At 53.9% G+C, this 27,971-nt stretch overlaps 1 protein-coding gene across 5 annotated transcripts; it reads right to left on the reverse strand.

Annotated features, from left to right (window-relative positions):
• Positions 1–687: 687 nt before the first annotated feature.
• ABCB9 (ATP binding cassette subfamily B member 9) lies at positions 688–27,964 on the reverse strand. Of its 5 annotated transcripts, XM_079942712.1 has the most exons (14): positions 27,732–27,964; positions 21,530–21,931; positions 21,247–21,424; positions 17,005–17,119; positions 16,299–16,429; positions 15,150–15,355; positions 12,774–12,971; positions 11,346–11,474; positions 9,208–9,396; positions 8,570–8,743; positions 6,305–6,464; positions 4,576–4,712; positions 1,560–2,143; positions 688–1,312 (listed from the first exon to the last, which is right to left on the reverse strand). In XM_079942712.1, the coding sequence occupies exons 2-13, from the start codon at positions 21,845–21,847 to the stop codon at positions 1,883–1,885; spliced, it is 2,196 nt and encodes a 731-aa protein (XP_079798838.1). In that variant the 5' UTR covers positions 21,848–21,931; positions 27,732–27,964; the 3' UTR covers positions 688–1,312; positions 1,560–1,882. The 5 variants fall into 5 exon arrangements, with proteins under 5 accessions (XP_079798838.1, XP_079798840.1, XP_079798836.1 ...); XM_079942714.1 differs by lacking the exon at positions 21,247–21,424 and having other exon boundaries at positions 16,299–16,415; XM_079942710.1 differs by having other exon boundaries at positions 21,247–21,931.
• Positions 27,965–27,971: the final 7 nt, after the last annotated feature.

Here is a 27,971-nt window from a genome sequence, read left to right on the forward strand (position 1 = left end):
AGGGTCCTGGATAAATGAGATGCTCCAGGCAGGCCCAAGCCCCTGAGGGCAAGCAGGGGACCCAGCTGGCAACAGTCTGGGTCTCAGGCCTTGGTTTAACTGGCAGGAAAACAGGTACACGGCAGACGTGGAGCTGGTATATGCAGTGTGACTGTACCAGTAGTTAAAATATTGAAATACTTCTCTACTAGTTGGTAAAAGCCACTGCCCAGCCCCCCTCCCAGGACCCCAGACTCCCACACAATCCAGCAAGTAAGAAGCACCACCAGGAGGTCTTCCTGTGCCCGTCCTAAGCCTCTCTTCTGATTGAGCTGTTCTGCTGCGTAATATTTCTTGGCGCCATGGGCTGGTGGGCGTGGGGCGCCCTGTCCCTGATGGAAAAAAACAGGTGGCATTTGCTGGGTCTCGGCTTTCCCGGGAGGTACAGAAGCCCCAGGGATTTAGAGGAGACAGGTCTCTGTTATCCCGCACAAGCCCCATGGAGGCAGACAGACAGACATGGATGTCTGCGCTGGGGTCCTGGGGACGTGAAGGGGCTCCTGGACACTGGGCGGAGGCCCTAGACCACTCAAAGTCTCCCCACAACTACACCAGGCAGGGCCGGGGGAGAGTTAGTGCATGGAGAAACCTAACCAGGTGATGAGGCAGACGGCCCAGGAAGAGGTCAGAAGTCAGGGGTCAGAGGTAGTATACTTTATTAACCGGGTTCTCCCAACATCTTGCAACCCCGCTACAAAGCCAGACCTGGGCTTTGCCAGTGTCCCGTCCACTGGACAGGGAAGAGAACGCGACTCCCAAACGTCCAAAGGGCCTCAGAAGAGCAGAGCTGCAGGGTGGATGGGGGAAGGGGCCGCCAGCCATGGGAGGGGCAGGGGGAGGGGCTAGCGCTGGGCGCTGGGCCAGGGACACCCTGAGGCTCCGCCAGGCCTGGCCAGCCCCTCACTCTCCCACTTAAGGTCCGTAGTGGTTCACAGTGAGACTGGCTTAGATTTGGGAGGGCGGAAGGGGTGAGGGCAGGCAGGTGCCTTCCACTCCCCACCCACCCTTGGCCTGACTCACAGAGCTGGGAAGAGGGAGAGACAGGAAGTCCCCTCCCCGTGTTCCCTCCCCCGCACCCCGGGACAGGGAAGCCCCTTCTCTCCAGGGGCAGAGGGTAGAGGCCTAGTTCTCCCTGACATCCCCCAGGCTCCTAGGAAGGGTCATTCACTCCTGGCTCAGAAGTCTCTAGAACTTGCCCATCATTGCTCCCAATTAGAAAAATGTTTTTGAAATCTAGGAGATTGGGGCCCATCAGAACCAAGCAGTAAAAAACCTGGTTAAGGGCTTCCCTGGTGGCGCAGTGGTTGAGAGTCTGCCTGCCAATGCAGGGGACACGGGTTCGTGCCCCGGTCCGGGAAGATCCCACATGCCGCGGAGCGGCTGGGCCCGTGAGCCATGGCCGCTGAGCCTGCACGTCCGGAGCCTGTGCTCCACACGGGAGAGGCCACAACAGTGAGAGGCCCGCGTACCACAAAAAAAAAAAAAAAAAAAAAAAAAAAAAAAAAAAAAAAAAAAAAAACCTGGTTAAGATCTTGGTTTAAAAAGGTAGCTCTACCTTCCCTTAGAAACCTTGGGAGACCAGCTGGAGAGACCAGTGGTGTCTCCACTGCCCAGACTGGAGGGGGTCGTTCATGGCAGCAGGGGGCTGGTGGTGGCCCGGGGAACAGGGTGGGAACCGGGGGCGAGACGCAGGAAGCGGGGACACGTGGGACAGGGCAGCTGGCCCTCCAGTGCCGTGGACCTGGGCTCGGAGGGCAGCGGGGGCGGCCGGCGGGCCCCCGTGGGCACATCTGCCAGGTGGGCACTGGAGCCTCTGCCCCACCAGGAGAGGCAGGGCCCACGGTCAGGCCTTGTGACCGCCGTTGCCCGGCGGCTCCCTGTGGCCGGCTGTGCAGTCCGAGGCGGGCTCGAGCCCCAGCATCTGCCGCTGCACCAGCCTGGCGTAGAGGCCGCCCTGGGCCAGCAGCTGCTGGTGTGTGCCCTGCTGCACCACGCGGCCCTTGTCCAGCACCACGATGAGGTGCGCCCGCTCCACCGTGCTCAGCCGGTGTGCGATGATGAGCACCGTGTGCTTCTGCAGGTTGCCGTGGATGGCCTGCTGGATCTGTGGAAACAGGAGGGCGCCGGCTCACACGGGCGTCTCCGCCGCCACCCACTGCCCCGCCCGGTCCCGGCTGGGATCCCAGATCCACCGCGTCCTGTAGATGCTCAGCCTCTCTGAGGCTTCCTTACTTGTAAAGCAAGGGCTGGCACAGGACCTGCTTCCTGGCTTTTGTCCATGGGGGACGGAGCTCAGAGACTGACACAGGGCAGCGCCCGGCGGATGACAGGGGGGCCCCGAGCATGGTCGTCTTCTCGTCTTCCTGCTCCTTCCCCTAGCCTTGGCCTTGGTTAACGGTCTCACCGTCAGCCCCGAAGCTCACGCCGACAAAACCAGCATCACCTGGTTCCTCATCCTTCCCTTATCACCGGAATCCGACCCATCAGCAGGTCCTGCAGCTCCATCTCCCCGCTGTGTCTCTGTGCCATCTTTCCACCTCTGCCACCATTCCTTCTGACCTGCCCTGCTCCCATCCATTCCCCACGTGGATTTAACATTTTTAATCAGTTCTTGTTGAACTCATGCCCCAAGCCCTCCAAGAGCTTCTTGTCCCACTTAGGATAAAATCCAAACTCCTGGGGGAGTTTTAGGGCCGTGAAACTATTCTGCATAACATGACATTCTGCATTTGTCAAAACCCGTAGAATGCGCAACCCAAACAGTGACCCCTAATGTGAACTGTGGCCTTGAGTTAGAAATAATGCATTAATGCCAGCTTGTCAACTGGAACCAAGGTACCGCTAATGCAAGATGTTAATAACAGGCGACATTGTTCGTGGTGCGGGGAGGGGGATATACGGGAACTCTCTGTACTTTCTGCTTAATTTTCTTTAAACCTAAACCTGCTCTAAAAAAATAAAATAAAAATCTATTAATGGAAAACAATCCAAACTCCTTTCCAGGGCCTGAGGAGCTTGTGTCCCCCTATGACTCTGTCCTTGCCTCACCCCACCGCCAGCCACGCTGACCGTGGGGCTTGGCTGTGGACCTGCTCTGGGACTTTGCCCCCACTGCCCCCTCTCCCTGGGACTCTCTTACCCAGCCCCCCTCTGGCTGTCTCCTTTCCTTTCTGGTCTCAGCTCAAGTGGGACCTGATGACCCTGGTTCTGTTGGCATGAACTGCAGGATTCTTGGCACGTGTGACCCCATCCAAACTCTGCACTAAGATGGCCACACTCAAGGCCTTGTTGCTAGGATGACCCCAGCCCCTAAATGCCCAGTGCTGCCAGGAGAATTGACTTCTAGACATCACCTGATGGTGGGCCCCAGAGCTCCCTTTCTTAGAGCATTTACCAAAAAGGGCTTATAATTGTAAAACCTTCCCCTGTCCCCTGGAGATATATATATGCAGATCTCCTAAAGCTCAGGAATGTTTTTCTCCGGGACCTGAATGCCATCTCATTGTAATCATGGGAAGGAAAGGGCCCCTGTCTCCCAGTCTCGGTAGAGGACAACCACTGCTGGCCAGCAGCCATGGGGACAGATCACACTTGCACTGCCCAGCCCTTTGTGAGTTTCTCCTGGTCCCCCACTCTTGCGCCCTCCCTATACCCTCAGTCTCTCTGTGAAAGGCTCCGTCACCACTGTCACCCCTGCACAGGAATGGGGCTCAGTTCTTTTCCCTACTGACAGTAGCTACTAATAAAATCTGTTTTCCCAGCTTTAACTAATGTCCAGCAGTGTTTCTCTTTGACGGTAGTGACCCTTCCCTCAATCTCTCTATCACATGACTGTTTCTTCTTCTTCTTTTGTTTTTTTTTTTTTTTGGCCGCACTGTGCGGCATCTGGGATCTTAGTTCCCCAACCAGGGATCGAACCCGCCTCCCCAGCCCTGGAAACGCAGAGTCTTAACTGCTGGGCCGCCAGGGAAGTCCCCACATGACTGTTCCATTTTCTACATAGCACAGGCCCCAGGGTGAACTCATGCTTATCTCCTTGTTATCTGTCTCCCCCTCTGGACTGGAAACACTTTGGGGGCAGGGGCCAATGTAACCCCTGGTGCCTAGAACAGCGCCTGGTGCCTGGGAGGCGCACGTTAAATACCTGTGTAGTAAATGATTCATGGAGGGACTGAGGCAGCTGGTCCTCTTCAAATACGCTATGGGGCCCTTCTTTCTTTACCAATGAAATGAGACTCAGGGGGTAAGAGACACGCGCAAGCCATGAGCTGCAGAGTGGAGCTTCTGTCCATGTCCCACACCTCCTGACCCCTAACCTAATTCCATATAATTTCAACGCCTCGAGCCAGAGGCTGGGCCAGGGTGGCCAGACCCTGGGCCTCCTCTGCCCCCGCTCCCTGCCCTCAGCTCCGGGACAGCCCAGTCCAGGAAGCTGCTGGCCTGGGAGGGCCCCTGCAGCCGTCTGCTGGGGGAGGGAGGGCTCTGGCCGCCTGGAGCTGCTACTGCCCCAGCATCGCCCGTTACCCAGCGACTCACCAGGAACTCGCTCTCTGCATCCAGGGCGCTGGTGGCTTCGTCCAGGATGAGCACGGGTGGGTTCCGCACCAGAGCCCGGGCCATGGCCACCCGCTGCTTCTGGCCGCCCGACAGCTGGGCACCCTTCTCCCCCGTCTCTGCGTGGCAGAGACACAGGGGCAAGTGAGCGGGAGGTGAGGCCGGTGGCCCTGGGAAGCAGCAAGCAACCCCCCCCTCCGCCTTTCCCTGCTGCCACAGGAGCTCTGCTCCCCAGGAAAAGGTGGGGCTACAAGGGCCACAGGCTGGAAACCTCATGAAAGGATGCTCTTCCTCCCTGTTCGTAAGAGGCATGCAAGTTACAACTATGTGCAATTGGTACCAAGATACCAACTTTTACCTATTAATCTGGCAAAAATCCACACGTTTGATAGCACACTGTGCTGGTGTGGCCGAGGGGAAAGGGCACTCCCTCCTCTCCCTGAGGTACTGCTGGCGCGGGCCCTGTGCTGCCGTGCACACACCGCTGTGTCTGTCCGGTTGTGCTGTACAAGTCTACAGAGCACAATTACAGGGGCACAACCCTTGGACCAGCAAACCCATCTCTGTGAATATTTCCTACAGATTCACCTTCTCATGCGCAGTGACTCACAGCACTGTTATTGCCAAAAAAAACCAAAAAACAAAAACAAAGAAACAAACCACCAAATGTCCATCAACAGGAAACAGGAAATCAGTTATTTTTGAGTAAATAATTATAAAGTCACACAACAGAGTACTATGCAGTAGTTAAAAAAAGAGCAGCTTTCTACGTATCTATATGGACAGGTCACTTAAAAAAGCTGGGGGGCAGAATAGAATGTGCTGGGTTTTTCTCTGTAAAAGGGCGGGAGGGAATAAAAATACATATTCATACTTGCATAAAGAAACTCCAAAACGACATGTAAGAAAATAATGAAAGATGTTTGGGTGGGGGCAGGGGGGCCCTGGCAGTGAAGACCAGGATGAAATAAAACTTCGCGTTGGATATCGTTATGTCTATTTTTTTAGTTTTGAATTGTATGAATAGTCCCATTGTGAGAGTTAAAATTTTTAAATATGTTAAATAAAATCTATAAGGTAATATATTGTTCAACTTATTAAATTAAAATATTTACTAATATAAAATTAAGTCACTATAATTAATGAATATAACACATATATTATTTTTAAATAATAATATTTCAGGGGCTTCCCTGGTGGCGCAGTGGTTAAGAATCCACCTGCCAATGCAGGGGACATGGGTTCGAGCCCTGGTCTGGGAAGATGCCACGTGCCGCGGAGCAACTAAGCCTGTGCGCCACAACTACTGAGCCCGTGTTCCACAACTACTGAGCCTGCGCTCTAGAGCCCATGCTCTGCAACGAGAGAAGCCACTGCAATGAGAAGCCCCCGCTCGCCACACTAGAGAAAGCCTGTGCGCAGCAACGAAAACCCAATGTGGCCAAAAAATTTTAAATTAAATAAATTAATTAATTTTAAAAAAGAAAAGAAAAAAGTGTCTTAAAAAAAAATGACGTTTTGGAACTCAACAGAGGTGGTAGTTGTAAAGCACTGTGAATGTACTAAATGCTGCTGAATTGTTCACTTAAAATACAGTGGTTAAGTTTATGTTACGTGAGTTTCAGCTGGCAGAGGGCAGTGCATAACTCAGGGTTGCATCCCTGAGGGTGGACCTCCAGGCACGGTGGAGGTGATGCTCTGGGCTCTGTACCTGTATTGTAGCCATCCTGGAGTTCCATGATGAAGCCATGGGCATTTGCCTTCTGTGCGGCCTCCACCACCACCTCGAAGGGCACGGCGGGCAGGCCGTAGGAGATGTTGTCTGTGATGGAGCGCGCGAACAGCACCGGCTCCTGGCTCACCAGGGAGATCTGCGGAGGAGGAAGGATGGGCTGTGAGAGGCCTGGAACACGTCTATCCAGCTGTCACCAGGAGCCTCGCGAGCCCTGGGCCTGAGTGACGCCGGGAGCCTTGGGTCTGAAATCTGATCAGGGCCCGCGGCCAGCAGCTGCATTCAGCTGCCTCTCTTCTTTCCGAACAGCAGAGTCCACTTTCTGCACAAGCTCTCAGCCTCCCTGACCAACAAACTGGGGCCCCGCTAAGCTTGCCGCTCTGGGCCCAGTCAAGCTCCCTGACCTCCAAGACGGAGCTTACTGGCTGCCCCTGACCTGGAAAGAAAGAGAGAAAGAGCGTGGAGTGTAACTCTGTGAGTCAGCCTGTCCCTGGCAGGAGGCAAGGGGGCACAGCAGACCCAGGCCACAAGGACCTCCCTGGATGGTGCCCCCTCCCTGTAAGAGAACAGCTGAAAGGAGCTATTGTCTCATGGTCTCACTTTTAGGAATTTGTATGTAGTTGGAGGATATCATTGCAACACTGTAAATAGCAAAAAAGGAAAAAGAAAAACAAAACAAAACAATCTAGTTCTCCATAAACAGAGGATTGGTTAAATGATTACAGTGCACCCATAGAATCAAACTGTAACATATATATCATATTTCTATTTTTGTTTAAAAAAAGCATATGTGCCTTTATATATAGGTATGTGTATATAAAGGTAGGAAACACGTTGGAAAGGATATTGAGTAAACTGCCAATGCCGGTTCCCGACACGGAGTGGAGTTCAAAAGGTGAGGTAGAGTCACCTCAGGTCTTTGTTATGAAATTCTCTGAATATATGGGAATATGGTTAGGTTGTTGAGTTTTACTGCTCTGGGTTTATGAAAATTAAAAATTTAAATTTATAGAGAAGGTATTCACAAAAGAGGAAATCCAAATAACCAATAAACATATGAAAAGGGACTTAATATCTTTAGTCACCAGGAAAATGCAAAAGACCTCTACACTGAACTACCTCTAAATACCAACTGGTACAGATTCAGGACTGGCAATATTAACAGTCTGAGAAAATTAAGTGTCTGAGTGTGTTAACTATTGCAAAGCCTGAACAGCTCTTTCTAGGAGCCACTTCCAGAACTCTGGTGGGCAGCAGCCTGGTGGGGGCAAACCTGGGACCACTTCTCCACCATCTGTCCCTGGTTATATACACATAGGTGGGAAGATTTCACAATCTGTGGCCTCCACCAGCATCTACAACTGGCCAGAAGTTCTGGAATCTCTGTGCCAACTCTCAGGCTCTCATATATCTTAATGTATGTAGACAACGTAAATAGTGTCTGCTTAATAGTCCGTGTTTCTTGTATAGTGTGCAGCCTGAACAACCGTCCAGGGCATCCCTGCTCTTATACCAGCAGAGCATCAGGTGTCGAGTCTACTTTTCTGAGAGTATTACTCAAAACTGTAAGGTCATGAATAGCCTCCTTTAAATACTGGAGATAACTTAAATGCGGAACAACCTGAACTCTCATCCACTGCTAGTGGGAATGTAATGTGTAAAAAAAATAATAATAAAAAAAGTAAACCACCTTAATGGCAGTAACTACTAAAGGTGAGGCTCTGGGAGAACCTACCCACCCACGGGCACCGTGATATGGACTAAACTGTCCATATCGGTATTGCTGGTAATAGTAAAAAAACAGGAAACAACCGGAATATCCATCAAGAACAGAATGTATAAACGGACTGTGCCATGTTTACACAGTGGATTATCTTCCAGAAATGAAAATGAGTGAACTACAAACACAGCCTCAACCTGGAAACCTCACAAATAACACTGAGTGGAAGGAACAAGACACAAAGAATACACACGTTACGGTTCCAGCCAGACGGAGTTTAAAACTAGCAAAACACAGCTGCGCTGTTCGGGGAGGCGTAGAGATGGGAACAAAAGAAAAGCACGGAAATGACGATCGTGAGCGTCAGGCAAGACGCTGGAATGTTCCAATTCTTGAAGTGGTGATAATTCTTTGAAATGTACGTGTGTCTTGAGCCCTCTTCCCTGCACCTGTGTGCGTGCCCGCGGGAGAGAAGGTCAGACAAGGAAAGGGCGGAGGAGGGCAGCAAAGGCCCATGCACGTACCACTCGGTGCAAGTACTTGTGGTCATAGGCGCTGATGGGCTTCCCATCCAGCAGCACGCGACCCCCTTCCAGGGGGTAGAAGTTCTCCAGGATGTTGACGCAGGAGCTCTTGCCACTGCCCGACGGCCCCACGAGCGCTGTCACCTTTCCTGGGGACAGGCTGAAGGAGACATTCTGCAAGGAACACGCAGACACGGTGTGGGGCCCCTGGCTCATATGCTCTGGCCTCAGACGCAGGTGGGCACCCTTCCCAGCCTGCCCCACCACCGGCCCCCAGAATGCTCTCCTTTCTAGGATTGGGCAGCACTTTTATAATTGTCTCCTTTGCCTGGAATGTTCTTTCTGCAGAGAGCCATCGGCTGGCTCCTGCTCCTTGTTTAGGTCTCATATCAAATGTCACCTCCTCCGAGAAGCCCTCCTTGACTGCTAATACCATCTCTGCAGACTACCCCTGACTTATTGCCTTCCTAGCACTTCTCCAGGAATCCTTTTGTTAATATGATCTGTCTTCAGTGTTCCTGGCCTTTCAGGTTCCTGGCTGCACTGCCATGGCCTGGCCTGTAGGAGGTGCGCGAGAGATGGGATGAGGGAAAGGATGACTTCCGGGGGGTGGTGCGGGGGCTTGGGTCTTCTCTCACCTGCAAGACTTGGGTGTGGGGCCGAGTGCGGTAGGTGAAGGTCACGTTCTCGAAGTCCACCCGGCCCTCCAGGTGGTCAGGGGCCAAGTTCCCATCATGCACCATGGTTGGCTGCCGGTCAATGAACTCGAACACCTTCTCCGCGGCGCCCACTCCTTGCATCAGGCCGCTGTAGACGGAGCCCACGGACTGCGGGGGGAGTAGACACACGTTCCTGACCCATCGACGCCCCGATCCTGGGACACCCCCGCCCCCGCCACGGTGCCAGAGAGCTGAAGGGAGTGAGGAGAGAGCAAGCACACAGCAGCAGTTCTGGGGGCGGGGTGCCCACGGGAGGCTGCTGGAGCCCCACCTGCTAGTACAGCAGATCATGACGACAATGAAAAAATGAGGACAGCAATAAAAAGTACTGGTGCCTTGTGTGTTATAGCTAAACCTCACCACCGTGCAGCAGAGTAGGTGTTATCACCCTCCAGAGGAGGAAACGGAAGCACAGAGAAGTTAAATGAACTAGGCAGAATGTGGCAGAACAGGAATCAGGCCTTCCTCTTTCAGCTGTCACAGAATTTTTAAATTTCAATTTTAAAAATGGCCCTTAATTTATACTATACATCTCCTTGGGTAAAAATATACACAAGTATAAGTGTGAATAATGACTCATTTTACTGAGTACTTATATATGTTATGAGGTAGGTTCTATCATTATCTCCTTCCTGGTGATACGGAAACTGAGGCACAGAGAGCTCAAGTAACTTCCCCCAGGTCACACAGCCAGGAAGTGGCAGAGCCAGGATTCGAACCCAGGCACATCTGGCTCCCAAGTTCAGGCCCTTATGAGCTGTGACTGCGGGTCCTGGTTGATGAAATAGGGGTGATATTCGTACCATTGTCATGGTTCCGCGAAGACAGTGCTTAGCACATAGTAAACCCCCAACACACCACAGCTATGGCTATTATCATAATATCTGAATGTAATTATTCCTATTGAGATACAAGTGCTTATACAAGTGTATAAGTTGTCCTTCTTGCTTCATCCCAGAGGCGGCCCCGGTGATCCGAGTACTGTGTCTTGCAAGTCCTTTCTCTGTGCTTTTACAAACACATGCACGTATGTAATTAAATCATTTTGAGATGAAAAAAAAAAAACCACAAATGGGATCAGACCATCCTTATGACTCGGGGATTAGCTTTTTCACTAAGAGCATGTCTTAGGGTTCTTTCCATGCCAGTGCACACAGCTCTACCTGATTTTTGTGGCTGCTGCCTAGTCTTCATAGCACAGATGGACTGTTTCTAGAATACAGATGTACTGTATTCACCCAATCGCTGGTTGACAGGCATCTAACTTTTCACCATTATAAACAATGCCGCACCGAACATCCTGGGACACATGTCTTTGCCCACTAGTGTGGATGTTTCTGAAGCACGGATTCCGAGACGCTGATTCAGATGACACTGCATGGATGACTGTAGCTAACGCGAAGTACCGTCTGCGGCAGATGCTAACCCACCCCTCCCCTGCCGCATCTTTGAGCTTTATCGTTGCAGGACACAGAGGCTCAATCTTAATGCCGGAGGGCCTTGTGGGGGGAGGGAGGCAGACCGGAGGAGCACTCCCAGCATCCTCCAGCAGCGACCGATGGCAGCTTCCGCACAAGCACGCCAGCTCCCTAGTCTCGGGACCTGCTGGTGGGGGCAGCCAAATTAAGACATAGTCTATTTAAAAAAAAAAACAACCCACTCTGTTCTTTTTCCATGCAGCTACTCTTCAAAGTGGGTTAAAATAAAGTCAGACCATCTGCCTCTGAACTCGGTTCCCTTACGAACGTGGTGGGCAAGTCGTTTAACCACTCTGAGCCTCAGCTTCTTTTCCTGGGAAATGGGGACTGCAGTAGCACTGACCGTGCACAGTGTGCTCAGGAGAACCTTCTGAAATAATTGCTGTCGTTGCCACTTTGCTCCATAAATGGAGTTGCTGTCACTTGTATGTGTTACTCTCTTTATTTGTATTATTGGTATTGTCACATTCTTTAGAAAGAAATACCACCTCCCGTGAACCCTGGAGCACCCCCATTTAGATCCCTCTCCCTTCCCTCTCCCTTCTCCCCAGGGCCCCCCTCCCCCCGCCGGCCCCTCACCTCCATACAATCTCCCAGGACAAACTCGTAGATAATGAAGGAGATGAGATTGCCGCTGGTCATCTGCCCTGAGATGACGAGGTGGCCCCCGTAGTAGAGGATACTGACCTGGACCACCAGCAGAGTGAGCTGGAGGGAAGAGGGAAAGGGGGATCTGAGTCATGGGGGCCTTGGCTCAGACCTTCCCCACAGCCTCTCTGTCCCCTGCCCTGCAGGGGAGGTGAGAGCAGCTGTGGGCGCCTCACTCACAGTCACAGACTGAAACTCCAGCCTGCAGCAGGGATGGCCTCCCACAAGCTGGGGCCCTTCTGTCACTCATGCCCTCCCCGCCCTCACCATGGAGTTTTTCCCTGCAAAGGCCCCCAGCTGGAACAGGCCATGAGCCTGGCTGGGAACAAGGCTTTCTTTGTAAGGCCCTGGCACACATACACAGCGCCCAAGCGCCTCAGCGAGGCCAAACTGGAGCTATTAGTCTTCTCCTTATTGGGAAGAGCATGGTTCAGAGAGGCTGAGTCCACTGGCTAAGGTCACACAGCAAGCCAGGCAAAGCAGATGAGGTCTGTGTTTCCATGAAGGAGGGGCTGTGTCCAGGGTGTGCTTGCCTCCAGCCCCCTCTGGTGTCTGGGGGAGTGGTCTGCGAGAGGAGTGGGACCTGCGTACCCATGACAACCCACTGGGTCCCTATTTGCCCCTCCCCATCCCAAGCCAGCGATGCTGGGTCAGAACTAGATCAATGGCTGGGCCACAGTGCCTTTGCACAATCGGCAAGAGGCGCCCCTGCTGGTGGGCAGACTGCCAAGAGGCTTGGCTACGTGAGCTGGATTTCAGGCCCTCCTTCTCCCTGGCTGGGCACTTTTGAGGGGTGGCCCACCCTGGGGGGACCCAGAAGGTCCTTATTCCCTGCTTTCCCTGTAGACCACCCTCTCTTTCCTCCCCCTAAATTCCAAACCCTCCTCATTCCTACCCCAGCTGTTCCTCAACAGCCCACCCCCAGATGTGGCCAGCACACAGTGACAGGACCCAAGTGCTTCTTCTCCAGGAGGGGCTATAACTCTCCCCCAGGGAGTGAGCTGGACACTCTAATGGGGGCATGTGTGTGGTTGTGACAAAGGACCTGCAGGGAAGCCGGCCGAGGATGGGTCCCAGCTGGCCTCGGGGTGACTCCCCACCTTGGCAGGGACGCTTCCCTAGCTGGGAAAAGAAAGCTCCTACCCTGCCACCCCACGCCCAGGTGAGAGGGAGAGAGGAGGTGCCCTGCTTGAGGACATGCACCGAGAGGCTGAATTCCTTTCCAGAAAGATTCTCTGAGGACAAGCAGAAAGTTGGGACAAAGTCAAGTGTCACATCAGCATGCCTGGACCTGGGCTAATGTCCTGATCTAGGGGTCCCCCATCTTTGTGTGAGACCTGCCCGGGCCAGGGCACGTACCCCGCTGCCCCAGACGTAGTACATGTAGGCCGCAGCCTCCTTCCTGTTCAGCTTGTAGACCTGCTGCAGCTTCCGTGAGTACACCTCTGCCTCTTCCTCCTCATTGGCAAAGCTCCGGACTGTCTTCATGGCGCTGATGGTCTCCTCAGCCGTGCTGCTGGCTCTGGCCAGGGCATTCTGGACCTCTTTGGAGAGCCTCTATGGGTGGGAGGCACGACAAGAAGGAAGAGACCCCAAAACACACAGTCTCACCCTCTGCCTGAGCCCCCAGGCCTCTCTGGTGTTTTCTATCTTTAGCTGGTGCCAGCTCTGTGCAGGGAGTTCCAGGGACAAGGGGATAAGACCCAGCTCCCCTCCTCCCCCATTCCCTTCTAGCTTGATTTGCTGAACTCAGACTCCAGCTGGGCTCTTAGGGTGAGCTCCTGAGGCTCTAGCTCCTGAGGCATGGGGGCGCTGATCACGAGGTCATCTCCAGTATTCAGAGCAGGTTATGCGTGACCATACAGTTTTGGGTAATCCTCTGAGAAAAAGAAGTCTCAATACCTGATTCTGTGCTGGCATAAGAGCAGGGATGCCCTGGATGGTTGTTCAGGTTGTACACTACACAAGAAACACTATTAAGGAGGCACCATTTACATCCAGCAACATGTATTAAATTACGTGAGAGCCTGAGGGTTGGCACAGAGATTCCAGAACTCCTAGCCAAGTTCTAGATGGTGGTGGAGGCCACGGGCTATGAAATCTGCCCTCATCGTGTGCTTATAACTGGAGACGGATGGCTGAGAAGTGGTTCCAAGTATGTGACCGCCAGGCTGCTGTCCACAGAGTTCCAGAAGGCGCCCTGGGCCACGCTATTCAGGCTTTCAGTAACCACACTCAGAATCTCACACCAGCCAGGAAGGCTGCCCAGGAGGCTGAGACAGCCTCCTCCATAGGCATGTCCCATGACCTGCGAGTCATGCCCAGGCCATCGGAAGCATGCAGTACACTCAGGCATCCTGGGAGAAGCCAGCCTGTGCCTTGCGTCATGTCTGGCTGCGGGCGATGTGTGTGGCTTGTGGCGATGACTGTATCCTACACATTCGGGTACAGGTACGAGACCTAAACAGGGCTTCTTTGAGGTCCTGCCCGGTTGAACTTAAAGGTGGGGCCTGAGGTGTGTGCAGAGGTGGGGCTGGTGCAGGGAGCTCCAGGGTTTCCTGCCCCCTCTCAGGGGCGGGCAGGAAGGCAGGAAGGGCGGTGTGGAAGGGAAACAGCTCCAACTCCAACTCATATATTTACTTTTTCTACTCAGGGAGGAAAACAGTGAGGCCGGTGACCCAGAACTGCTGGGGAGAGGGCCCTCCTGGGTGGTGAGCTCTGCCAGAGGTGACACATTGGATTGTGGGGAACGGATCCATCTGGGGGCTGGCCTCAGGTCATGGGCACCAAGGGTTCCGACCACACTGGGGACCCTGAGCTGATCACGTGTCCCAGCCCCTGCTCAGGAGTGTCCCTGCCCCCGCAGGCCTGGAGCACTGAGGAGGGGCTGCCTACACTGTCTGAACCCAGCCTGGCTCCGTTAGGGCTCAGGGGCACCCACCATCGCAGGAAGCAGGAGGAAGGTGAGGCAGGGGCCTAGCTTACAGGCTGACCTTCTGACAGAGGCAGTGCCAAGGGGCAGCCTGAGGGGACTGCTGCCTGCCCATCACTGCATCGTGGGCGAGGGCCTTGCTCCCAGGGGCCTGAGCCCTCCCCCCTGACATAAACGTATAGAAAGAGAGCAAACTTTGCACTCAGAGTGAAAACCAAACTTCCCGCAAAGGCCGACACCATCTGGCCCCTGTCATCTCCCTGCTCTCCCCTCACTCCTGGCTCTGGCCTCACCGGCCTCTCTGAGGCTCCACAAACATGTCAGGCACATTCCCACCTCAGGGCCTTTGCACTGGCTGTGCCCTCTGCTTGGAATGTGCTTCCCCGAGCCGTCCACCTCTTTACTCAAATGCCACCTTCTCAGAAATATCTATTTAAAACTGGCAACCAGCCCCAATGCTCCCAATCTCTCTCTTCATTTTTCTCCTTAGCAGTTATGATCTTTTACTGTATTATATATTTTCATTATTAGCATCATCGTTATTTATTGTCTGTTTCTCTTATTAGAATATAAGCCTCCTGAAGGCAGGGGCCCTGTCTGTTTCATTGATATAAACCAGTGCCTGGGACACGGTAGGTGCTCAATAAATATTTATTGAATGAGTGAAATGAACCAGTGAATGAACGCAAATGCAGCCTTACGATGGGTCCTTCACTAGCCCCTGGTGGCCCCCTGAACCTGCCTAAGGGGTCACTCAGGAGCTGCCAGGGCTCAGACCCCAGCGGGGACCAGGCGGGGCCTACCTTGTAGTACTTGCCGTAGATGTCAGACACCATCATGATGATGGGGAAGCCCATGAAGGTGACCAAGGAGAGCTGCCAGGAGAGGCTGAACATGAAGACCACCACGCCCGTGACCTTGACGGTGTTCCGCAGGAAGATGTTGATATTCTGGGAGACCAGGTCGCTGACCATGGTGGTGTCCGAGGTGAGGCGGGAGATGAGGTCCCCTGGAACACAGGCAGCTCAGCTCCCGCTGTGGCAATGGGGTCACTGTGGGCAGCGGCAGGGGACCCTCGGGGAGCTCAGACCTTCCCCACCTTCTGGGCGGGGTGGGGAGGGAAGGAGAGCGGATGCCCCTTGAGGGCTGCTCTGAGCCCAGACCTTGTCACCAGCATCTCGCTTCAGCGTCACACCTCCCAGAGCACAGAGGAGGCAGCTGAGGCTCAGGAAAGGGAAGAGGCCTGCTCAGCACCACACAGCGTGGCCGTGACCGAGCCAGAGCTGAGCCCACGTCTCCTCCCTGTCACTGGCAGAGGGGCCACTCCCCTCTTCCCTCACAGAAATAACAATCTGGGCTGTGGAGGAGAGAGAAACAGAAAGCCCTTTACTGACTGCTGGATACTGGGCTAAGAGTTCCACAGCAATCCCACAGGGCAGCTACCGTTATTGTTCCCATCTTACAGAGGAGAAAACAGAGGCTCAGAGAGGTGAAGTTAGTGACAGAGTTTGCTCCCAGGCTGGTCTGCCTCAGAGCCTGGATCTGGGCCGGATGCTGTAATGTCTTCCCTGCTCTGCCCTGCATGTCCGCCCTGCTCACTCCCATAGGAGCTGGGCCTCTCAGGCCACAGGCCTGGGTAGACCCTGCCCTTGTGCTTCCCACAAGCAAGTGGGAGGCGAGGCCTGGTTGCTGCAGGGACAGCGGGTGGCCTAGCGAGGGTCCTATAGTGGCCGCAGTTCACACCAAAACCTCAGCCGGCAGGCCAGCTCCCCAGGGCTCAGGCAGGGCCGGAGGCCCAAGCCAGCCTCCCGGGGTGTCCCCATCCTGAACTGGATGGCAGGAAAAGCCATCAGGACTGAGACCATGGACGTGCCCACTTAAATCCTCAATGCAAGGCAAGCCCACCTGGCCGGGCCCAGCCCCAGGTCACCCGAGGCCCCAGGAGGACCAACCTGTGCGATTCTCGTCAAAGAAGCTCGTCTCCTGAGACACCAGCGAGCGGAAGAGACGGTTCCGAAGGCGAATGTTCAGTCTGGCAAATATGAGGGTAAAAATGCCGCCCCGAACACCTGCGGCAAATGAGCTAATTGCAGATAAGAGATGTTACATATAGCACGACGTCCTTCCGACAACCAACCGCCACCCCCGCCACCCCCCGCTGGCAGGCGTGGGCCCCTCGCAGGGCAGAGACCGGGCGGCACCCCGACCTCGAGCCCACTCTCCGGAGCCAGCACCTCCACGGGGCTTCCCTGTTCCCAACAGGAGCTCCCAAGGTGAGGGCACAGAGGGGACTGCGTTTACTGTGGGTGAAGGGCCCAGCTCCACCAGCCAGACCCCTCTCCCTCCCAGAGGAGCACAGACAAGGCTGGTCCTTGTTTCCCATTTGGAAAACCGAGGTGGGTGGGAGGGTGCCGGTGAAAGGGGAACCCCGAGGACTGAAGCCATCTGTAGGGACAAAAGGGCGCTGCTCTAGGGTGGCTCAACCAAAGGGACAGAACTAAGCCAGTTGGGTTGTTAGTTACCACGGGGACCAGCTGAGGCACAGGCTCCCCGGGGGCATTTCCTGGGCCTCCCTGGCCCCTTTTCCTCTGGGGAGCTGGCCCTGCCCTCCTTCCCCGCGGCAGGCCTGGGCGGGTGGGGGAGGGCAGGGGCTGCTACCTGCCGATGGCCAGCGCACACATGACGGTGACGGCCGTGCTGAACTGCTCCATGCTCTTCTGAATGACGATGCCATCAATGGCCCGGCCCGTGTAGTAAGGGAGGAAGGTCTCTCCTGCGGAGACAGGGCGGGCTCAGGGGGCATCGGCACCCAGGGGAGCCTCTGTCCTTCCTCCTGAGCCTCTGGAAGCCCCCATACCACCCACAGCGCTGACTCCACCGTGGGGTTTTCTCTCTCGGCAAACTCCTGCTTCTCAACGGGGCAGGGGGCAGGGAAGGGGTCCCACACTGCTTAATGTCCTCTCTTTTCAGAGAACAGGAACACGGGAAATGTGAGTGACTTAATCTATACAGACTGGGTCATGCTATCGTGAATAATGGCGACCAGTCATCGAGCACACAGAGACAAGGGGCTCCCGTGTGACGGTTCACCCCCTCTGCACGTGGACCCTGAAGTCGGCTCTGTTATCACCCATTTTACAGATGAGCAAAGTGGAGCTGAAAAGGTGAGCTGACGATTGCTCCGCCACACAGCTGGTGGCTGACAGACGCCAAAGTTGACTTCTTCTCTTTGGCCGAGGGTTCAGAGTCCAAATTCTAGACCCTCAGAGTATGTTGGTATTCTGGTTCTGAGCAATGCTGTAAATTGCCACCCCGCCCCTCTTGAGGGGTCACTTTACAGTTTGTCAGATAATTTCTTACCCATATGTCCTGCTATATCTTCACAACAATCTTGGGTGGACGTGGGGAGGGGGGCATTGGGCAGGGATGTCACCCCATTTCACATGGGAGTGGGAGACTCAGAGAGGCGGAGTAATTCACCCAAGGTCCCACAGCAATTAAGAGGAAGGGCCAGGACTCAAACCCAAATGAGCTTCCTATCTGGGGGCTCGTTCCTTGTGCCTTCCCTCCCAATAACCCAGAGTAAGTTCCCGCTCCCATCTTATGGAAATGATGGACACGGAAAAGAAGGTGGTCAGACCAGGCTGTGTCCCGTTTTCACCGCAGCTCTTCCAGCAGCCATAGCCTGGCTCAGGGCTGGGCACACAGGAGTCGCTCAATAAAGGTCAATGAATGAACCCTGGGCAGGTGGGGCAAGCCCTTCCCTGGTCAGCGCTGCAGGACTGGCTCAACCAGGACAGTGGCGCTCTGGCGCCCTCTGCTGGTCTCAGCACAGGGACCACAGGGCGGCAGCCGAGAGGGCCTCTGTCTCCCCTGTGTCCTTGGCCAGATGGGGTCTCCAGGCACCCCTGTGAAGTTCTACCTCAGCTGAATCGCTGCCTCAGTTTACCTACAGGGGAGTAAAGGGCATCAGCGAGCTCTAGCAGCATTATGATTCCAGCAAGCACCAGTGATGATATTAACCACCATGGACGTTTATGGAGCCCTTGCTGGGTAGGTGCTGTGCTAAGCAGGTATGCAAACTCTTTTGTCCAATCTGCCCAAGAACCAGGTGAAACTCTCTAGTCCATCAACAAATCCTGTGGCTCCACCTTCAAAATATTTCCAGAATTTTCTGCCTCTACTGCCCCACCTAGGTTTGTCAACCTCCTTTGGACTATCTCAGCAAACCCCTGGCTCCCCCTGCTGCCACCTTTATCCCCATCAGCCTGTTCTCCACTCAACCGGCAGCAGGAGCCTGTGAAACCCAAGGCAGATCATCTCATCCAGTATCAAAGTCAAAGGCCTTACAGTGGCTGACGGCGCCCTGCACGACTGGGCCCTGCTACTGAGCTGCCTCACCTTCTTCTCTCCCCCCACTCCCTCTGCTCCAGCTGTGCTGGCCTCTCTGCTTTTCCTTTAACAATCAGGCACCTTCTTGCCTCAGGACCTTTGCACGGGCTGTTCCCTTTGCCTGGAGCACTGTTACCCCAGATAGCTGCTCCCTCATCTCTTTCAAGTCTCAAATGCTTCCCAATAACCCCATAGGTGGTCTATTATCATTCTTCCCATTTTACAGATGAGGAAACTGAGGCTCAGTCATTTGCCCAAGGTTATTGTAGTTAGGTTGCCAGGAAATCCATATCTCAACGGGAGATACTCAGCACAAAACTAACCATTTTTTTTTTCACAATGGGTGGTTTTTCTTTTAGATTATAAGGTTTCAGAAAAAGCTGAACCCTACTGGATGCTGGCTGACTGAAAAATAATTGTTAATAATCACAGTACCTAACTTTTATGAAGAAGTACCTAGTTTTGCCAGGCACCGTGCTTCACCTCATTTAATTTTCACCATAACCTGAAGAAGCCCTCATTGCAGTATGAGAAGCTGAAGCTTGGCCACGTTAAGTAAACTTGATTAAAATTACTGATGAAGTCGGGGGGCCTGATTTCAAGTTGAAGCCCATAACCTTGACATAATCCTGCAGGCTGGTGCAATCTGCTGGGCTGTATCTTAGGACATCTGTGTTCCCTAAGCGCACACCAGCTGACAACAGCACCCTGGGAGGCAGGGGAAACGAGGCCGTGGGGGCAACATCTGCCCACACAGGCAGGACGGTCATTCATTCATGCATTCATTCACTCAGTAAGTCTGATTCTGTGCCAGGTATCAAGGGCCTTGGATGAGTCAGACCTGGCCCCTGTCCGCGAGGGGCTCAAAGCCTGGAAGGGGAGAAAGGAGAGTGGACATGTGATTTTCACGTCACCGATGCTGTAATTAAGGGCCACGGTCGGCAGAACCTGAGTAGGCGTCTCAGGAGCAGACATTTGGGCCTTGAAGCACGAGTAGGAGAAACTATCTGGTTAAATGAAAAGGGGTCATCCCAACACTCACGGCCACTAAAGTTTACTGCGAGGTTTCTGTGTGCCATGAGCTGTCCGAGGCGTCTTGCTCGGATTAACTCACTGAACCTCACAACCCCGCAACTGCTGACGCCCATTTTACAGATGAGGAGATGAGACTTAGAGAGGTTAAGTAACTTGCCTAAAATCACACAGCGGTTAAGGGGCCGGGACTGAGAGGATGGAGGACGGATGGTACAAGGAAATGGGCTCTGGGGTTCGCCTGTCCTCTTTGAGATCACTCTGGCTTTGTGGCTACTCCCAGACTCTGTCCCTGGGAGTTAAACATGTAACGACTCATAGCAGCTAACATTCCTGTACTCATCATGCCGTACCAAGCTCTGCACCTGTCCTTCTCCTCTCTGTCTTTTTTTTTTTTTTTTTTTTTTTTGCGGTACGCGGGCCTCTTACTGCTGTGGCCTCTCGCGTCGCGGAGCACGGGCTCCGGACGTGCAGGCTCAGCGGCCATGGCTCACGGGCCCAGCCGCTCCGTGGCATGTGGGATCTTCCCGGACCGGGGCACGAACCCATGTCCCCTGCATCGGCAGGCGGACTCTCAACCACTGCACCACCAGGGAAGCTCCTCCTCTCTGTCTTTTTATTCAAACTTTACAACACCTTGGGATAAGGATGCTCCCAATCCCCATTTCACAGAAGGAGGAAATGAGTCTCTGAAAGGTTTGAGCACTTGCCCACGAACCCCCAGAACCCGTGGAGTTTCCACCCCGTGACGTCCCTTCCCACCCACGTTGCTGGAGTGTTGCTTTAAAACTGTTTGGACCAGATCCACAGTAACAGATACAATTTACATCACCAACCAGGACACACACACAGGCGCACACAGCTAAAATAAAAGTTTCACAAAACAATACTTAACCTTACCACAGACTACATACCCTGATGGCTCTATTCTATTCTGCTTCATTACAAAAAATGCTTTGAACCTATAAATGCCATTTCTAGGAACTTATCCTACAGATATATGCACATTTATATGAAACATGTATGAACAAGAGAAAAAGACTCAAAACAACCCAAGAGTCCAACAACGGGAGACCGACTAAATAATCTGTGGTACAGCCACACAGTGCAGTATTACACAGCCAAATAAAAGAATGAGATACCGATTGGAAAAATTCCGGGATATATTGTTGAGTGAGAAAAGCAAGACACAGAATGGAGTGTAAGAGGTGGGGAGAGTGACATGTACTTATTTGCTTGTAGCCGCATAAGGAAACGCTGGAAGCATATACAAGAAAGGAATAAAAGTGGTTTCCTGCCCACTTGGAAGCTTCCGGAACCTTCTTCTGGAGTTAGCCCTGGGCACCGGGATCAGGGCAGTCAGGAGTAGAATTAGGAGTGAAACTCTCAGTGTTTACCTTTGCATATCAATTTGATATCTGAACCACGTAAGTAAGATGTTAAAACGTGAGAGGAAAGAAGAGAGCCCTCACTTACCCAGTGCTGCCATGATGAGGAAGAAGGAGGCGGCCACGAGGAAGGCGATGTCGGGCTTGGTGTAGGACAGCAGCTTCTGCAGCGTGGCCCCGGAGGCCTGCTCGGGCGCGGGCCGGTCCTCCCCAGGGGGGCCCTCGGCCTCGGCCCCTGCCCCCCGCTCGAGGGCCTTGGCGTCCGGCTGCACCGTGGACAGCAGCCACCAGAGCAGGAAGGACGCAGCAAGTGAGATGTAGGTCCACACAAAGAGGGCCCAGAACCACGGGTCCCGGACCGGCTTGCGTACCTCGGAGAAGAGCAGCAGCTTCACCATGGTGTAGATGCCCGCGAAGAGGCACACAAGGGCGATGACCGTCCAGGAGGCCCGCAGCCGCCGGGGCCCCAGGGTGCTGTTCTTGGCCACGCCGATGGTGGCCCCCAGCAGCAGGCAGCTGCGGTACAGGCAGGCCGCCCAGAGGTCCAGCACCGAGTCAAAGATGTTGAAGTGCCGGATGTCCTCCAGGAGGCTGCGGTCCAGGTGGCTGAGGACGTAGATGGCCGTGGTCATGCCGACGTCCAAGCTCATGAAGGCCAGGGTCACTACCACTGCCTTCCACAGCTGCATCCTGCTGGCGGGTGGTGGGCAGGCACCGAGGGGCAGGCTCTAGCTCATGGGGGCAAGGCCATTGTCTGTGGGGCGAGGCCAGACCTGTAGGGGCAACAGGGCAAGGGGTTCAGGTGTGCTACTTGCTGGCTGTGTGACCTTGGGCAAGTCACCTGACGTCTCTGAGCCTCAGATTCCTCATCTGTAAAATGGCAGTGACAAGAATACTGATTTCACAGAGGTATTGTGACGGCTCCACTCATTCAAGGAATATGTATTGAGCACCCTCTGTGGGCCAGACTCTGTTCTTTGCACTGGGGATTTAACAGTGAACAAAAATAACAAAGATCCCTGCTCTTGTGGAGATGAGACACTCATGTCAGAGACAGATAATAAACATAATAACTAAATGATACAGTATGTTAAGAGATAGGGCTGGGGTGTGAGGAACGAGGGGCCATGAGGGGCGGTGAGGGCAATTTTAAATAGTGGGCCAGGGCTTCCCTGGTGGTGCAGTGGTTAAGAATCCGCCTGCCAATGCAGGGGACATGAGTTCGAGCCCTGGTCCGGGAAGATCCCACATGCCGCGGAGCAACTAAGCCCATGTGCCACAACTACTGAGCCTGTGCTCTAGAGCCTGCGAGCCACAACTACTGAGCCCGCGTGCCTAGAGCCCATGCTCCGCAACAAGAGAAGCCACCACAATGAGAAGCCCGCGCACTGCAACAAAGAGTAGCCCCCGCTCACTGCAACTGGAGACAGCCTGCGCGCAGCAACGAAGACCCAACACAGACAAAAACAAATAAACAAATAAATAAACAAATAGGGGGCCAGGGAAGACCTCGCTGTGAAGGTAAACCTTGAGTAAGACTGAAAGAGGTGAGGGAGTCTGCCACGTGGAGATCTGGGGGAAAAGCATTTTGGACAGGTGGAACAGACAACACCAGAGCCTGAGGTAGGAACGTGTGGCTTGAGGGAGGCAAAGAGGCCCCATGAGGTCAGAGAGGTGAGGGTGCAGGGATGTGCAGGGCTCTGCAGATGAAACTGAAATCAGCAAAGGATATAATGAAGAGTCATTGCCTTATGACTACTACCGCTATTACTACTACAATCATTAATTTCTCTGAACCTGTTTCTTCTTTTGTAAAATGTTAGCAGGAGGTTTAATATGTGAACATCAGGTCTGGGCACAGTGCCGAGCCCGTAATAATTGCTACTGATTGTTACCACATATAGTGCATGTTTAATAAACGTTTGTCCACTTCCCTCCTCCCCACATCAGGCCTTCAGTCTCCCGAAATAAACCTGAACCCTCTTAGACCAAGAAGGGGTGTCTGCAGGCCTGTGAGCAACCCAGAGACTTTTGTATCTGCCTGGAAGTTTCCAGAATCTTTTCCTCCAGCCCAGGTTGCCCCTCGCCCTCAGCCCTAGCCCCTTGTGGTTTTCTGGAGCGCGATGTCTGCTTTGCCTAAGGTATGTCCCACGTTGGGTCCTTCAGGCCTGGACCAGGGCCTGGGAGATGCCAGGAGCTGCGGAGACACGGAGGGAGGTGGGCCTGGGGGCCTGAGTTTGGGAGTGGGGCTTGTCCAGGGCAGGACTGGGACCAGACTGGGTGTGCCCCTGAGTGCCACCTCATGACTTGGGTTCATCCCTCTCTCCCCTGGGGTCTTTGTTGTCCCATCTGCAAAATGGGCAAAGCTCTGGAGTCCCCAGCGGAGGGGAGAGGTGCAGAGCAACAGGAAGGGTGACTGTGAGTAGTGACTGGGAATGGGGGCCAGACTGAGAGACCCTCTCCCCCCACAGCTCCAGTGCTCAGACCAATGTCAGAAACCCCACACAACCCCATGAGGCTGCTGCTTCCACATTCCCATTTACAGCTGGAGAAACTGAGGCACACAGAGGCAAAAGCACATGGTCCATATCACTCAGCCAACCAAGGCCCCAGCCAGGACTCGAGCCAGTGTGTGAAGGGTCCCAGCACCTGGCTCACAATCTCGGTACCACATGCCTGACACACGGCAGGGGCCCAATTACTACAAGCAAACAGTTAGGCGGCACGGCCCTTCCTAGCAGCCCCGCCCTTTATGTGGGTCACGTGCTTTGTACGTGTCTGCTTATGTAATCCTCACAGCAACCTCACGAGATTTACACTATTATCATCCCCATTTAGCTGACGGAGAAACTGAGGCCCAGAGAAGCTAATAACTTGCCAAAGATCACACAGCTGGTGAGCAGCAGGGCCGGGATTTGAACGCAGAGCTGTCTGGTTCCAAAAGCTGGGCTCTAAACTGCTAAGCTAAAGTGCTTGTCAATATAGCAAGTCCTTACTCACAGCAGCCAAGACATGGAAGCAACCTAAATGTCCATCAACAGATGAATGGGTAAAGAAGACGTGGTACATATACACAATGGAATACTACTCAGCCATAAAAAAGAATGAAATAATGCCCTTTGCAGCAACGTGGATGGACTTAGAGATTATCATACTAAGTGAAGTGAGTCAGAAAGAGAAAGACAAATACCATATGATATCACTTATATGTGGAATCTAAAATACGACACAAATATTTATGAAACAGAAACAGACTCACAGACATAGAAAACAGACTTGTGGTTACCAAAGGGTGGGGAAGGGATAAATTAGGAGTTTGGGACTAGCAGATACAAACTACTGTATATAAAACAGATAAACAACAAGGTCCTACTGTACAGCACAGGGCACTATATCCAATATCCTGTAATAAACCATAATGGAAAAGAATATGAAAAAGAATATGTATATATATGGATAACTGAATCACTTTGCTGTACACCAGAAACTAACACATTGTAAATCAACTATACTTCAATTAAATATATATATATATATATATACACACACACACACACATACATACATATAGCAAGTGCTAACAGAGAGTATTCACTGAAGGAGAATAGTCTGTACCAGAGGGGGCTCAGCTAAGAAGCAGAACTGATGACACACAGTGACAACAATGACAAGGACAGCAGCAACAGTAACAAGAGCAGACACTTATTGATGTTATCGTGCACCTGGCACTGTTCTGAGTGATCTACATGCATTCATCCTCACAAGAATCCTATGAGGTATGTTCTATTATCATCCCCATTTTCTGGTGAGAAAATTGAGGCACAGAGAGGTTAAGTAACCTGCCTCAGGTCACACAGCTAGGAAGTGGCACACCTGGGATGTGAACCAAGGCCTTCGAGTTCCAAAATCTGTGCTCTCAACTCCAAAGGCATAATTCTTCAAAACAGCATCTCAGGGGTAGGCAAGACCTTTAATGATGCTCAGGAGGGTCTGAGATGCAGAGGGGACCCAGGGGCGTGACGGTCCCCAAGCCTGGGCCCTGCTGTCACCACAGCACTTCTAGGAAGACCCAAGTATGTTCTAGAGAAGACAGTTGCTTTGTCAGCAGCTGCCTCTCCAAGGGAAGCCAGGGCTGACTGGGATCAAGGGCAGGGGAGGGAGTGAAGGTGGGGACAGGGGAACAGACACCCCCTGCCCAGGCCCTTGTTCCACCCCCAGCCCTGGCTGGGCTGCCAGTGCAGGCTTCTATCTGCTGCAATGCAGAGGCCTCGAGGAGCCAGCAAGTGGGTGAGTGTGAGTTGGAGCCCAGGGAGGGATGCTCTTGGCCGGGTGCCTCACCAGGCCTCCTGGCCAAGCTACTGCCGGCTGCCTGGGCCCCGTCAGCCACCTTGGCTGCAACTCACCTCTTGGTGGGTACAAGGAGTCCCTTAGCTGCCGGGAAGGAGCTGGGATTCAGAAGTGGGACAGGAGGCAGAAGCCCAGGGGCTTGGCCAGCCCTCCCCATCCCGACTCCCAGTCACTGGGTCAGTCCCTTCCCGACACCCTCTGCTTCGGGTAATGTCATTTGACAACCACCCACATGGGAGCCCCAGCTGTTTATCTTCTTCACTGGAATAAAAGAAAATTTTGCACTCCAGCATCACAGACTATTTGAACCACGTTTTACAGATGGGGAAACTAAGGCCCAGAGAGGGAGGGAGGGAGGCTTGTCTAAGGTCACCCCGTGAGCTGGGGACAGAACAGCAAGAGCACCGGGGTCCCCAGCTCCTAAGTGCTGAGTCCTTCTACTCCAGGCTCTGATGGAGCAGAATCCAACTTGGGTCAGGTTACAGCCCTCAGTGGGGACAGACTACTCTGTTATTTTTAAAGTTACTGAGCAGGAGAGTGAAGGGGACGAGACCACCAGCCAAGACTGGGAGGAGGGGAGGATGGGGGCCAGTGGGCTGGTTGGAGCCATGTCCCAGCACACCATCTGCCTGACCTGGAGGACGCAACTGAGCTTGGCCAGGTGGAGCAGGAGGGCAAATCGTGGGCACAAGGGTGACGTGTGTGCCCCAAGGGACAAGGACAAGGTGGTGGCCAGAGGTCAGAGCAGGCACTGCCCAGGGTCTGCTGTGCCCAGGAAGACAGGGCCAACTCGCCTTGACCCCAAGAGCTAAGGAATGGCACAGGATTAGCAAGTGACCACATCCCCACTGCAGGTCCTGTCAAAGGCTTTTCTTCCCAGTAGAAGAAATGGTGGTTGGGGCATCTCCCGCTGTCAGGTGCACAAAAGGAAAGTCTGGAACGGCCAGGAGATAACAAATAGCAATTATTATCATAACCACAGCAGCTACAGTTTATGGGGTGTTACTAAGTGCCTGACAATGTGCTAAGTGCCTGTCACCTCCCATCCCAGTTAATCCTCACCACTACTCTGGGACGTTCTCTCAGTTATCATTCCCATTTTACAGATAGGGAAACAGAGGCTTGGGGAAGTCAAATGACCTGAAGAGAATAGGCAAAGGCAGAGCTGAAACCCCACACTTCATTCTCTGGGCCCAGGCTATTCAGGGCTCCCAAGAAAGGGTCCTGAAGGGCCTGGGGGGCCCACGCAGCTCAGCTCTCCCCCAACTTTGGGGGTGAACTTTTCACCCCAAAGCAGTCATCACCCAGCTGACTGGGGCTGGTTCTGTGGGACAGTGTCATTGTGGGGTCTCTGGATGCAGGGCCAGGACTCAGCTGAGTCCACGTTATTCCATCCTGACTCCCACCCTTGCTGAGCCTGCACATCCCACACTGGCATCTGGGGAAGTTGTTTCAGATAACTCACCGCTCTAGGTGAGGCAAACTGGGGAGTCACTGTGGCCTTCCTGCCGTCCTCCTCTTGTCACCTGTCACCTGCCCACCTGAAGCAGGGGAATTGAGGGCAGCCTAACTCCAGGGTGGGGGGAGTCCTGTCAGACCAGCTTAAAGCTGTCTGAATTAACGTCATGTCTGGGGAGGGGGCACCCTGTTTTAACAAAGAACTAGAAATAAGGGAGAGGCCCTTGGGAAGCCTCAGGCCTAACTGCCGGGGTGGATGCAGAGAAGGGTCAGCCCATTGGCCAGCTGGGGGGACTGAGGAGAAGGGGTTTGCCAAGGTCGGCAGGTCCAGGCCTGCTCCCAGGTTTCTGACATAGCCAGCCTCTCAGGATCTGTGGGCAGGCAACGCTGTAGGGTGTGGGGAGCCCTCAGAAGAGGCGCCAGTCCGATCCTGGGGGGAGAACAGCCATCCCAGGATCCACGCCAAAAGGCACCCTCACCATTTTCCAAGAGGTGGCGGCACCTGAATGGTTAAAAAAAAAAAAGCAACATTCTCCCTGCGGCGTGGAAAGGATGCTGCAGGGATGGGGGGCTGGGACCTGCGGCTGCGGGTGCTAGGGTACCAGGAGGGGGGGCCAGGAAGTCTCCCACCTTCAACTGAGATGCCTACTCCATCCCCGAGGCAGGGAGAGCCAAATGTCCCTCCAGCCTGTGCCCGGTCTGGCACTTCGACTTGAGAAAGACCCGGGTCGGGGGTCCCGGGCCGCGCACTCTTACCTGTCAGCTTACCTGGCACCAGGTGAGCCGTGGGGAGGGGGCGCAGCGGGCTGGGGTCCTCAGGGGCGCGGGCTCCGCGCTGTTCATTGGAGACAGCGCCCGGCGCCCCGCTCGCTCCACCCCTCCCGCCTCTCCCTCCTCCCGCTGCTCCTCCGGGCCTCCCGCCCCCGGCTGCTGCGCAGCAGCAAGGTCGGAGCAGAGGGGGGCGGGCACACAGGCCAGCTGACGGGCAGGGCGGGGCCTCCTGGTGGA

This window comes from Stenella coeruleoalba (genome assembly GCF_951394435.1).
Source record: "Stenella coeruleoalba genome assembly, chromosome: 14".
Lineage (NCBI taxonomy): Eukaryota > Metazoa > Chordata > Mammalia > Artiodactyla > Delphinidae > Stenella > Stenella coeruleoalba.

Coding starts and splice junctions, on each gene's coding strand:
- ABCB9 (XM_079942710.1), bottom strand. CDS start 21,847: ATGCAGCTGTGGAAGGCAGTGGTAGTGACCCTGGCCTTCATGAGCTTG. Junction 8,744..9,207: donor CCCACACCCAAGTCTTGCAG/GTGAGAGAAGAC, acceptor TGTTCCTTGCAG/AATGTCTCCTTCAGCCTGTC. Junction 6,465..8,569: donor ACAAGTACTTGCACCGAGTG/GTACGTGCATGG, acceptor CCTCCTCCGCAG/ATCTCCCTGGTGAGCCAGGA.